We start from the raw sequence: 12,597 nt of genomic DNA, 5'->3' as shown, positions 1-12,597 counted from the left end.
GTGGGATGTTGCTTATTTAGCTCCTGGAGACAGCCAGTCCTTAGAAGATGATTGCTGGTAAGAGCTGTGATAACGAGGCAGAATGGTGATGTGATTTATTAATTTTTTCTATTTTGTTGTTTCTTCCACATTTCAGGAGGGGTGCTTGTGGCCTTCAGAAAGCTCAGTTTCGCGCCAGGGTGCTTCAGAGGTACTGACAGATTTCTGACTATCTTCACCAAGTGCTTTCTTTTTTTCCTGAAATGTATATTTGGTTCCTTTCAAAAACATGCATCTATTTTTTGTAAAGAATGCTTTCTCAGTGTAATTCACATGGTCATCTAAGCCTGCCTTAATGTGCATTTCATAAATGCCTGAGACCTTTTCATTAAAAGAATTAAATTCTGCCTACCTGACACCTCATCTCCATCAGCAACTCCCTTTGTTATAGTAGGCATTCACAAGTAAGTGGTGGAGGTGTGTCTCTTTCATGCAGTGGCTCAGTAATTTGAGTATTCACTGGAAGCTGGGAGACCAGTTCCTCTTGTCCCTGAATTTTTCTTGGATTTACAACACGTATCCTATCACCAGTGTCTCCCATCTTCCAGCTAGCACACATCTCTTGTCTGTGTAATAATTTGTGGGTGTATTGCCCTGAGTGATCCAGCTGTCCTGTGACAAGCAGCAGAACTTCCTGGTGATTGGCCCTGTATCTGTGAATGTCAGGGGCTGAAGACCCTGCAGGGATCCAAAAAAGAGAAGAGCAGTTCGATCAATCTAGGGCTGAGAAGCTGCTGTGTCTGTCCAGATCTGGGATAGACCAAGTGAGGAGCAATAGCACCTCACAGAGTATCTTGAACCCTTCCTTTTTTAAAGCCTGGCCTTCTCCAGGGTTTAATTTACCAGGGACATATTTTCCATCACAATGCAGAAGCTTTGCAGGTTCTCCCCAGAGGCTGAGTTCTGGCTGAGAACTGAGGGGGAGGAGGACACCTGATACACTCTGATAGTGAAGGCGTGAGATATGCCGAGCCTTTACAAAATGTACTAAAATGACCATCTGAATTCTTTGGTGATGCGTTAGCTCTGAGTAGGAGGGGGAAGCTCAGACTGCAGCTGAAATTCGGTATTGGGACACTGTTGTAGAACTAGTCAGTTACTGAGACTAGAGAGAATTAGTTTCCTGGTTTCAGAAACAGAATCATTTGCTTTTTGCTCAGAACGTTTTAATGTCAGAAGGAGCTGTGTGGGGTCTTGGTCTTCCTTTGTGAAGCTGTTCTCAGGTGTGCTGGATCCTTCCTGCACCTCGTGCCTCTTCACATGCAGGCATGTGGCAGCACATGTGCATGGTATCTGCTGGGTTTACCCTTCAGACAGGTGGCAAAAAGCAGCATTCCGTGTTTTATGAGTTTGTTGTAAATACAGAGCACGCACAGTGCTTTGTGCAGATGTGGAGTCACGCGTGTCTCTCTTCCCGTTTCAGATCATGTATGCCCCAAGGTCCAGGGACAGGTTTACCACCCCATCTTTTATGCAGCGGGACCGTTTCAGTCGCTTCCAGCCCACTTACCCTTACATGCAGCATGAGATTGACCTTCCTCCCACCATCTCCCTCTCCGACGGGGAAGAGCCACCGCCGTACCAGGGCCCGTGCACCCTGCAGCTCCGGGACCCCGAGCAGCAAATGGAGCTCAACCGGGAATCCGTCAGGGCGCCGCCCAACCGAACCATTTTTGATAGCGACTTGATAGACATCTCGATGTACAATGGGGGTCCCTGCCCACCCAGCAGCAATTCGGGCATAAGTGCAACCAACTATAGCAGTAATGGAAGGATGGAAGGACCACCCCCGACGTACAGCGAGGTCATGGGGCATTACCCAGGCTCCTCTTTTTTCCATCACCAGCACAGCAACATGCCTCCTTCCTCGCAGAGGGGGAGCAGACTTCAGTTTCAGCAGAACAATTCAGAGAGCACAATAGTCCCCAGCAAAGGCCAAGACCGGAAACCAGGAAACCTGGTCTAAGTTACCCGCCCAGGTGCATTTGGACTGAAGACGGGAGATCCAAGCAGGGCGGTGGAGGAAGACCCCCGTGCTCCGGTGCACAGTGTTGTTACGTTTCACGTGGTACAACTGAGTAAAACCAAACGTGCAAACCAGTTCTTTGTTTCTGATTCCTTTCAGGGGAATTGCATGCAAAGCAAATTGAAAGAAACACAAACTTCCATTCAGTTTGTCTACGAGCAGTGTTTCAGGGGAGGGGGGGGGATATGTTATTTTTTTTTAATAAACTATTTCAATTATTTAATTCTAAAAGTTAACTTAGCACAGAAATGAGGCTTGTACAGCCTATTTTATACTCACTGAATGGCAGAAGGAAGAAGGTGGTTTTGCTACATAAATGGGGGAAGAATTGGCCAGTTTGCTTTTTTTTTCTCCCAGGGTGTGAATTTTTTTTAATATGAAACGAAATTCCTGTTCTGTGTGCCAAGGTATAAAGTTGAGAACTTAGATGAATGCAAGGAATTAATTTGTGTTGTGATAAATGTGTTTTAAAAAGTTGCACTATCTTAATGTTTTAAAAAAATATATATGAGGGAACTGTTTTATGTGAAGTTCTTCTATATGTTGTCGTTTCACCTGTGGAATAATGATAGAGCCCCAGAAGTAATCTGGAGGAGTTTGCCCCCTCCCCCCGGGTTTGCTAGAAGATGGGGACAGGACTTAGCCTAACATCTCTTGACTTTTACAATTCAAGAAATACAGGGACACTTGTCTTTGCAATAATTTGCATTCAGATAACAGTGTATCAATGAAATGTCTTGGAGACTTTTGGCTGGAAGAAGGCAAATATGAAATCCCAGCATTTTCCATCACTTAAGGTTTAGCTGTTTTGCAGTGTAGACTGTTTTCTTTTATAAATGGCAAAACAAAAATTCCCATATGTATTGATTTGTATTGATTCTAAGTGCTGCCATTCTTTTCCTTTTCATAATGCAGTATCACCAGTACTTAACCGTTCCAGAGATTTTTGTCCTCGCTGTAGCCTGAAATGTATTTAGTCACATATCATGACGTTATGCAATAAATTGTTTGGATATGCAGGGTGGGATTTTTTTTCCCCTGCACCGCTGTTCAGATACGTGAGACTGTTGTGGTTTTCGCTCTCCATTTCATCCTTTCAGATGCTGAAGTTCAGTCCTGGAGGTCCATCCTGTTGAAGTGAAGGGGGCCCTTGTGGCTAAACCCCCCGTGGTGTTTCTGCAGCAGTACTGAGAGCTCTCGTGGCAGTGGTGCCTGGCTCCTGCTGCATCCCTGGCAGGGACGTGGGAGCATCGGGAATTCTCCCTACAAACCCTTTTGCTCTGGGCCCTGTTGCGGAAACCCTTGTGGGTGCATGACATCTGCATGATGCCGGCGGGACTGCGCTCATGGGTAAAGGTGGCTCGTGTATTAACCAAGTGTCTGTAAGCCCTGATTTTTGCTATACTGGCCTGGAGAGTAGCTGGAAAGTGATCTGCCTGTGTCGTGGCATGTGGGGTGTTTCTTCACTGGCTGTTCCTGTGTGGAAGCACACGCAGCGCCGGAACTCGGTTGACAAAAGGTGATAGTGGCATCACAAGCACATGAAAAAGCACAAATTGCACTTAAAATGCATTTTGGAAATGGACTGAAAAGTAAGAATCTTTAGAGTCTTAGCTTGGATAGTTTCTAATATATAGGTGTATGAGTGTGTCATAGACCCTTTTACTTTAAGATCTTTTCACTTTTTTCTATTTTCCTGAGCCTTGTGCTTGGTTGCGGGCAGCAGCCGTTGAGTGCCCCAAGGGCACCGATGCCCTGGTCCCATGGCTAGAGGCTGGATTTCTGCAGGACTTCTGTACACGGGGGGGTCTGATAACTGAAGTGCATCTTTGATCTATGCAGAGTTTTAATGCCAAAACTGTGTGTGTGTGTCTTCGTGTGTGTGTGCGTGTCTTTTGGGCCTCAGTGTAGATTTGTTTTCTTCATAAGGTAGTTTGATTTTATTCTAGTTTAGAAAACTTTTGTATAACTGTTAGTCTGAATACACAGCCCCATTTGTCTCTGTAATTGTTACTTTGATCTGAGTCATGCTGGTAGTGCAGAGTAAAGCTGCCTTTTATCGTATGTATTAATTGAAGAGAGAGATAGAGATTGTGTGGTGGGATTCACTTGGGTTTTTTTCCTCTCAGACCCACAGGACAGGTCTTTAGAAGATGACTAGGTGGCTTTCAGTCAGCTGGGGTTCTCATCACTGTCTGATTCCTGGGAATAAAAGCTGTGAAATCAGATTTTTGCGAACAACCTATGAACATAATTCTTAGTTAAAAACAAAAAACAACCAAAATGCAACCAGAAGACAAAGCCAGCAAATGTTGGTTTTGGTCTTCAGTGACTTTTGTCTCTTCAGGAGTGAGCCTTTAAGCCAGAGAATGTGTGTGCCTACACAGATATTGTGCTGTTGCCTAAATGAGGATTGTTTAGCCGAGAAGCCTTCAGGTGAGAAGAGCTGGAACTCAGTTGTCATGGCAGAGCACACCTGGATTGGGCCCTTGGCTTGGGCTGGTTGAAGACCAACTTTCACCATGTGCAGATCTCAGCAAAGTGAGCCTTGAAGTTGCCTTCAAAGTCACCTCTTGGGAACGTACTTTAAAAACAGCCCTTTGCTATCTTTTGCCCTCCCTGCATGCTGGTGGATTTATGCACTTCCCATTAACATTGTCCACTGTGCTGTCTCCTAATTTTCCTTGGCTGAGAAAAGGTTTTCTGCATGGAAAATGTAGCATTTTCCAGTTCTTTAGGAAAGATTTGTTTAAAAATAACATAGTATTTGCTCACCTGGTAGTTGCATCTCCTCTTGCATCTTCGTCTTCTCATCCTGGAATCATAGAATGTGCTGAGTTGGAAGGGACCCATCAGGATCTTTGAGTCCAACTCATGGGCCTGCTCAGAACCGTCCCCAAGAGTCACACCATGTGCCTGAGAGCATTGTCCAAACGCTTCTTGAACTCTCCCAGGCTCGCTGCTGTGACCACTTCCCTGGAGAGCCCAACCACGCTCTGGGTAAAGATCCTTTTTCTAATACCCATCCTAAACCTCCCCTGGCACAGCTTCCAGCCATTTCCTTGGGTCCTGTCACTGGTCACCGGAGTGAGGAGATGGGTAGCTGCACCTCGTCCTTCCCCCATGAGGAAGTTGTAACTGCAATGAGATCTCCCCTCAGCCTCCTCTTCTCCAGGCCGGACAAACAAAATTAACCTTAGCCACTCCTCATACAGTGTCCTCTTGGGGCCCTTCATCATCGTCATGGCCCTCCTTTGGACACTCTCCAGTGGCTTAATGTCATGCTCTGCTTTTCCAAATGTAATGTGCAGACAGAACCTCTCAGCTCTGGGAGTGCAGTGACTAGTTTACTTGCTACAGGTGAGCTTGCAGTCTGCTACTTCTGTTTTGGGGGCTCTTTTAGCAGTAAATAGGCTATTTTCAGGCAGATACTAGTGCTCTCCAATGGAAAGGCAGCCAAGAGTGTAACACTGAAACACTGTTTTTCTGGTTTTTCTTCTGTTGAAGTGGTAGAGAATCTGCTCTTGATAACAGAACAGAATGGTAAAAGAAATACCAACATATCAGTCTTTACAGGCTTAGAAATTGGTGAGCTCTGAAGATAGGTAATTCTATGAAGCATTTATAGAAGATGAGCTTTGAAAAATATCCAGACCTGATAGACTGTATTCCAGAGCCACTCCATGAAACTTTGTATAAATTATAAAAGATTTCTGCAAACATTGTAGCATTAATTGTGTAGATATTACCTCCATACTGGTGTTCTGGTTTATGTGTCTCATGCACAAAACCGACATATGTGTGTGGTGTTTCCTATGTGATGGATCATATTTGCCTGAATTCTCGTTGCATCTTCTGACTTTGCCCAGTAACCCGTGTTCCCAAAATTCAGTGTAGAGATGTCCCTACTTTAGAAATTTTCAGGTTAAAAGATTATTCTTTCTTTTAAATGTCCTTTATGAAATAAAGCTTTGTGACCTCTGTCCTACTGCAAGGATTAATTTTTCCCTTATGTGGCTTGGCATGGCTCCCTTCTTGATGCTAAATATGCCCCATCTGTGGTGTTTTCATATGATCTTTCAGGGCTAGAAAAGGCGGTGGGTTTAGCAACAGAAAAAAAAGGTTTCTCTCCCAGTGTACCAATGGAGCACTTGGCACCTAGCTCTAATTCTGTACCTACGTCTAGCACAGTTGTTGTTGGGCTCCTCTCAGTGCTGGACAAGCAGGCTGAGTGTGATGCTGCTTAAAAGATGTGAGTGAGGGATGAGAAGAGGGCTACCCAGCCAACAGTGCAGTGTTCAGATCCCTTTCCTGGCATGTGTGGCCCATGCAGAATTCACAGGACTTTGCATAATATGATGTTTTCATCAGGGAGGATCTAATTAGGCTACTCCTGGTCTTGTCACTGATGAACTCTGTGCTTAGCCCTGTCTCGGGCTGATGGGACTTTATTACAGCATGATTTTCCCTTGTAAGTATGACAGCTCAAGCATGTGCCCCGTGTACAAGTTCTGGATAGCTAGTGAGGAAGATGTTTGCATTCCTGCAGTCATGGAATCTGCGGGAACCATGGGTTAAGCTGTGCTTCATTTGGTTTTTTATTACTGCTTGCCCACTTCTTCCACCCGTTTGTCCCAACTGGAAGCTGCTTCTGTTATGCCCAATCTCTGAATGTTCTTGTTGCAGATATATTTTTTTTAAAAGTGTCATTGAGAGTTATTTTTTTCTTCTGTGAATGGGGTGCACAGAAGGGTAAGGAGCAAAATTACACTGCTTAGTAAAGAATGCATTTCTTTGCAATAGAGAAGAAATCCTTGTCCTGCTGGGGAGCCCTGTGTCTGGAGCAGTGCTGTTAGAGGCGGTTGTTTCTAACTCTGCCAGGTAGTGAGATATTGGACCTTAAAACTGGTGCTCTGATCTGTAAGGAATGTTGACTGTTTTGGAGAAGATTGATTGCTAACCTTTCTCTGACTCTATCCCTGAACCCTCATGGTAGCTAAGGTAACCTGATTTCGTAGGCAAAGAAAAAATAGTATGCTGGTGAAAAACAGATATACGTCAATATTTTTCTTTGCCTTTTTTTCTTTTCCAAGGATAAAGAAAAGGCTTGCTGGCACATTTGAAAGTATTTAGGATTATTCACAGGTTCTCTCTGGTCATTGCCGTTAAGTCATGTCCGTGCACATACAGACCTGCATGCAAACTTATCCCCTTGATTATCTCTGTGCTAGTTGCTATTCCATGATCACCTTCCAGAAGTGCTAAATGGCTGTATGTTGTGCTCTCAGGAACAATGGCAGGTCATTTGGAAGCTTGAGGAATATTTGCTTCTCAGTCCTGTAAGTGTCATGACCTATGTTTTTATCAGTAGGGGGGTTTCTTGCTGCCCCAGTTCTTGCCTGTCACCTGGTGTGCTTGTGCATCCTGCATCCAACAGCTCTCTCTCCTTTTGAGTGAGCTTTGAAAAGTCTTTGTGCTTTGGGATAACTGCAATGCAGACCTCATGTATTGATGTACAGGAAGGAAATACACTTAGTGTACTCTCAATCTCATAAGCATGTTTTTCCAGACCTAGCTGATGATGAGAACCAAGTGATCCTTCTGTGCAGTGGGTTCAGATGAGGGCTGGCTTTTGATTACATCTTTGCTTTTTAGATAAAGGCTGTTGCACATAATTTAATTACACATATCTGGTCTTTCCCTGCACTGTGTTTCCTGTTTGCCAACCAGTGTAATTACAACTTTTCTCCTACACTAGCCCCAAATGTGTCAATCATTTCAATCCCTGGAAAGAGGCAGTCTTACTGAGTTGTCAGACCTGTTGAGGCCTTTTAGAACATGGAGAAGTCCCTTGTGAGGATGTGTTGAACTTAGAGAGGTTTCCTGTCCAAAAACTGTTCTGTATGTTTTGTTACAGAATTAAAGTTAAACGTTTTGAGAGTGTGCTGGCTGAAAATGTTGGTAAGATTTTTTTCATAGTTAATACGTTGTTTGCCAGCCTGTCCTCAGTAATCAGAGATGAAAATTACCTTTCGACCCACCTCTGATTGCCCAATGGGGCTTTTGCCAGCCCTAACAATGCACACTTGCACCAGCAAAAAAAAAGAGTAGTTTTCTTGGTACAGCTCTGGGGAATTAACAGAAGCTGCGCCACTAAGTTCATCCTCCAAAACCAGTATCAGACCTGCGCTGCCTCTTCCCAGCAAACTGAAGTGTAGGTGTTTCAATGAAGTGCTTTGCCACACTATTTAGTCCCACAGACATGCAGTGGAGGAGCCTACTGATGTTTCCTTGAAATTGTCATTGGCATTAAATGTATTTTAGGGCTGCTAATGCTGTTTTTGTAACCACCCAGTACAGTTCTCCTGCTTTTGAAAGGGAAGACCAAGGACAATTTTGTATTGAGAAGTGTCTCAAACTCTCCGGGCTCTTACTTCTGCCTTGCTGGTGTCTCTTCTGTTTTTAGACTGAACACAAGCAACTGGGTATTGCTAGCATTGCTTTCTTGCTATAAAAGAGCTTACCTTTTTTTGTTGATTAACAATAAAAAAACAAAACCGTAACCTAGATATACTTCCCCTTCCCTCTGACAGCCGTGTGATTTACTGCCAGAGATGACACTGTCATTTCTTTGCTATGTTGCTGCTGCTGCTGCTGTTTTAAGTGGTTTGGTGTGTGAGCTTTCTGAAACAACATGGTGTGTGTAGGATCTCCTGGGTGATGAAGCTGTCTCTTCTTCCTTTCTCTCCTTGGTTTGTGCTTGTCTGTCTGCTGTGGTAGGTTTGTTAATAAATTAAACACATCCTTATTAGATATAATTTTGAGGAGGTTTGCATGTCCATAGTTTGTAAGCAACTAAGGTGCCTCATGTCCAGGTCTGAGCAGATAGGAATCCCCTTGCACTCAAGAGGGCCTGATCCAAAGCCTGCTGAAGTTGGTAGGAAGACTCTTGCCAACTTCAGGGGGCTTTGCATCAGGCCTAACACTCCCACCTTTGTTGTGCCTCACTTAAAATGGTGCTTTTTCAGTTGTTTGTCTTTTTTTCTGGTTTGTATTTTTTTTCTTTGTATGGTGCTGTGTATAACTTGAATATATTATGCACATATCCTACCCAATGGGTAGAACAAACAAACATACAAAAACAAATAGATGTTGTTAATACTGTAAGATAATGTACAGATTATACCAATTTTAACACAAAAAAATGGCATAGACTTTGAATGCCAATCTGTGCTTGGTCCTTTTTTTGTAAGAAAGTTTGCAAATGAATGCATACAAATGACAAAAAGTCTATGTATTTTATTTTCCTATTAAATATCAATATAATATCATAAGGGAAAAAGGTTAAACAAATCCTTTTTGACTTGTCTGTGTATAGCAATTAGTCGTTTGATGCATCTTTGCTGTGAAGATTCCTTCTTTTTTTTTTTTTTAAATGTGTCACTTTAAAAAGAAAGGAAAAAGCAAAACAAACAAAACCTCCACAGCTTTAACCTTGCAACTAGATGCTTCTCGTATTGGTTGTTGCCTTGCTATTGCTGAGTTGGACCAGTATTAGTTACTACTTCTCCAGCAGATACGTTATTTATTACTATCCTTGATTACCTTTTTTTTTTAAATTAGAAATGGGCTAGAACTTTTTGAACCTTTTTAATCACATCCTCGATGTGAAGTGAAGCTCAGACAAGTGGGAACTGACCCAAACCATCCCTGCAAAGTCAAAACTAGGCCAATGAGAGTTCTGTGACAGCAGCCAGCCCTTGCTCTGTGCCCACAACTGGTGTGCCATGCTGCCACTACAGACTGTCCTTGGGCTTGGGGTGTGGATGAACTCGCTGGTGACCTGTGCTCTTGCAGGGTGGACAAGAACAGCCGCAGCTGGTAGCGAGCTGAATGCAGGGTTTGAGTGGGAGCTTTGAGTTGGCAGCTCTGCTGCTGTGTTGGCCTCTGACAGCAATGGCTTAACCCAGGTTCATATTTAAGATTACAGAGAAATGCTTAGACCTGTTCAGACCCAACCTGGGAAGTGGTGTGGGAAGTAATTTGACGCTTCAGCTTCCTGCCAGGCTCCCTTGGCAGTTTGGTTCTCCCCCGGCGTCTCCCTGCATTTGGCTCTCCATCCCTGTGCCCCCGCACGCTCTTCAGTAAAGCAAATACCTCAGGAAAACTCAACATGAAGTTCTAGTGTAGGGACTTGCAGATGCTGTACTTATTTTTCTAAACTGTTTGTTCTAACTATCCGAGGACAGTAGGTGACATAAAAGTTTATCGGTCTGAGACAGACTCGTCCTCTCACAGATGGATACCGACTAATCTTTCATAGATACTCATGTCTGTATGTAGCTTTTTTATACTTGCCAGGCTTTAACCACAGATGTAAGGTAGCAAGGTGTTGGGAGACGTTTGGGATGGCATTTTGGTTTGGTAGCTCAGATGATTCGCAAAGCGCTGCGCTAAAACTCAGGGGGCCTTACCCGGGGCCAGTGAAGTTAGTGGTGGGGCTTCCTCTGGTTTGAGTGGGCTTTCAACCCAGTCCGTCACACTGGAGGGTGGTGCCTTGGGGCATGGTCCTTCACTGCTTCTCTGTCAGCCTGAAGCATCATCTACACCTTTGTCTGTAAATACCTTTTAAAAGCCCTCACAGGAGTCATCTATCTGAATGTTGATCATGGTTGTTTTAGGTTTTTTTGTTTTAAAGAAGTGTGTTAAGTTTTTTATGGCCAGTTCTGCATCATCAAGCCCTTACAGATAGCTTGTGTCATCACATCCTTCAATATGTTGAGCTGTTCTGTCAGTAAGCATGTACCATAGGTAAATATGCGTATTTCGTGATTGTCACTTGTTAATTCATTTCTTGTTTGTCAAGGCATGGAGTAATTGTTTTGGAAGTGCGCCTTGCCTGGCCACCTTCACGTTTCTGTTTGCACTGCAGTACCACTTCTGTGCATGAAAGAAGAAAAGCAAACAAAAAACCCCGGGCCTTGACTAGGAAGACTGTACAGAGTAAACCTCCTGCTGGAGGAATCTAGAGTAGGATTTATCGTAACAAAACATGCATATTGAGTGGACCAAACATGAGCATGTCTCCTTTTAGAGGCACTAATTTGCTTTGAAGCTGCAGTGGAAAGACCAGACTATCTATTAAGTGTATTCACAGCTGTGTTCACGCTTTTCCATTTACCACAAAGCACAGCAGGCAGCCAAGATTTTAAAAGGACTATAAGCAGAAGTTACGAGAGCCTCAGGCATCATAGACCTGGACAGCAAAAATAATAATAATAATAATTTTTAAAAAATGACTTTAATATTCTTTAACAAAGCTTTTCTACTTATAGTATAAAGACTACATAAGCGTCGATAGGGTTTTATCTTTGTATAACTCTCAACTGCCCAATGCTGCTGTGCTCAGAGCATTTCACAATGGTATGTACATCAGTCAGGCTGTTACACTCAAAATTAACCATCAAATGCCTGGTTTTAGAGTGTTACCCTTTCTTTGTTGTTTCTTGCTAGTTAATTTACAGTGTAAAATGCTTTATTGCTGTATGGATTTTTAATATTTTTTTTGTATTTCCAACATTGTGGCTTTCAAGATCACGTTTTCAACACATCTCTTATTTTTGTCCATTTTCTTTCAAGCTATTCTGAAATATGTACAGCACTATCAACAATATTTAATCTTTCTTTTAAAATTTATTGTTGTAAAACAAAGCTATTAAAAACAAGTAAGTCTTTTTACAACTGTATTGGAATTTCTCAATAGCTGTTCATGTGATGCTGTGACAAACCTGGCTTGCTTTATTTTTTTTTTTTTTTAAATTTTATTTTCTGTTTAACACAATTAATTTGTTGCTTATTTTCCACCGTAACTCCCAGTTATATACAGAAAAAGATTTCAACTGTTGTGTATCTGACTCTTTTAATTGAGCAAATGGTGATGTCCTAGTTTTTAGACCTAAGGTCTGTTTATTGCAATACTTTTAAAGGAAGATGTTGCTCTAAGTGCTGTTGTTAGTTTTAAACACAGATTTTATGCTTGTTCTTAATATGCTGTGGTTAAACCATGGCACAAAATTATTAAAAATTATTAAATGCATTTGTCTCCTGTTGGATTTATTTTCCCTTTGAAGTGAAAAAAACAAAAAAGCTTGAAACACTGCAGTGGCCTTGGTAAAATGAGTACTTGTCTTTTTCCCTTGCTGGTTAGCTGCTGGCAGCCAGGTAGCAGATCTTTAGGGAATCAGAGAGGACTCAGTCCTTGAAGCATCATGTGAGGGCCCCGGGAAGTGGATGTCTGATGAGGGTTTAAGAGCAGTGTTCTGATCCTCACACTCTGGTGATTAACGCTGGGATGGTCTCGGCGATTCTGCCCTGCCTCTGCCATAGGATGGGCGGTAGCAGGAGACAGCCTGTCACCCGCTGTAGTTAAGTCTAGGCACTTAATCTAAGTCAGCTCGTGATTCCAATTCTTTTAAGTTAACAGCCCCACCTCAATCTCATTTAAAGCCCTGGCTGTTGGTGGCAGCCTCTGG

General features: G+C 43.0%; 1 protein-coding gene across 3 annotated transcripts in view; it reads left to right on the top strand.

The window, feature by feature from the left end:
- LDLRAD4 (low density lipoprotein receptor class A domain containing 4) overlaps positions 1–12,161 on the top strand; it is a 239,569-nt gene extending 227,408 nt beyond the window's left edge. For all 3 annotated transcript variants that reach the window (XM_019284002.3, XM_039550120.1, XM_039550119.1), the window contains 2 exons: positions 137–190; positions 1,463–12,161. In XM_019284002.3, the coding sequence (XP_019139547.1) occupies positions 137–190; positions 1,463–2,005 (597 nt within the window). In that variant the 3' untranslated portion in view covers positions 2,006–12,161. The remainder of the gene's footprint in view (positions 1–136; positions 191–1,462) is intronic.
- The last annotated feature ends 436 nt before the right edge of the window (positions 12,162–12,597 follow it).

This window comes from Corvus cornix, chromosome 2 (assembly GCF_000738735.6).
Source record: "Corvus cornix cornix isolate S_Up_H32 chromosome 2, ASM73873v5, whole genome shotgun sequence".
Lineage (NCBI taxonomy): Eukaryota > Metazoa > Chordata > Aves > Passeriformes > Corvidae > Corvus > Corvus cornix.
The sequence above is the reverse complement of the archived record's forward strand: the minus strand, read 5'-3'. Positions and strand labels throughout refer to the sequence as shown.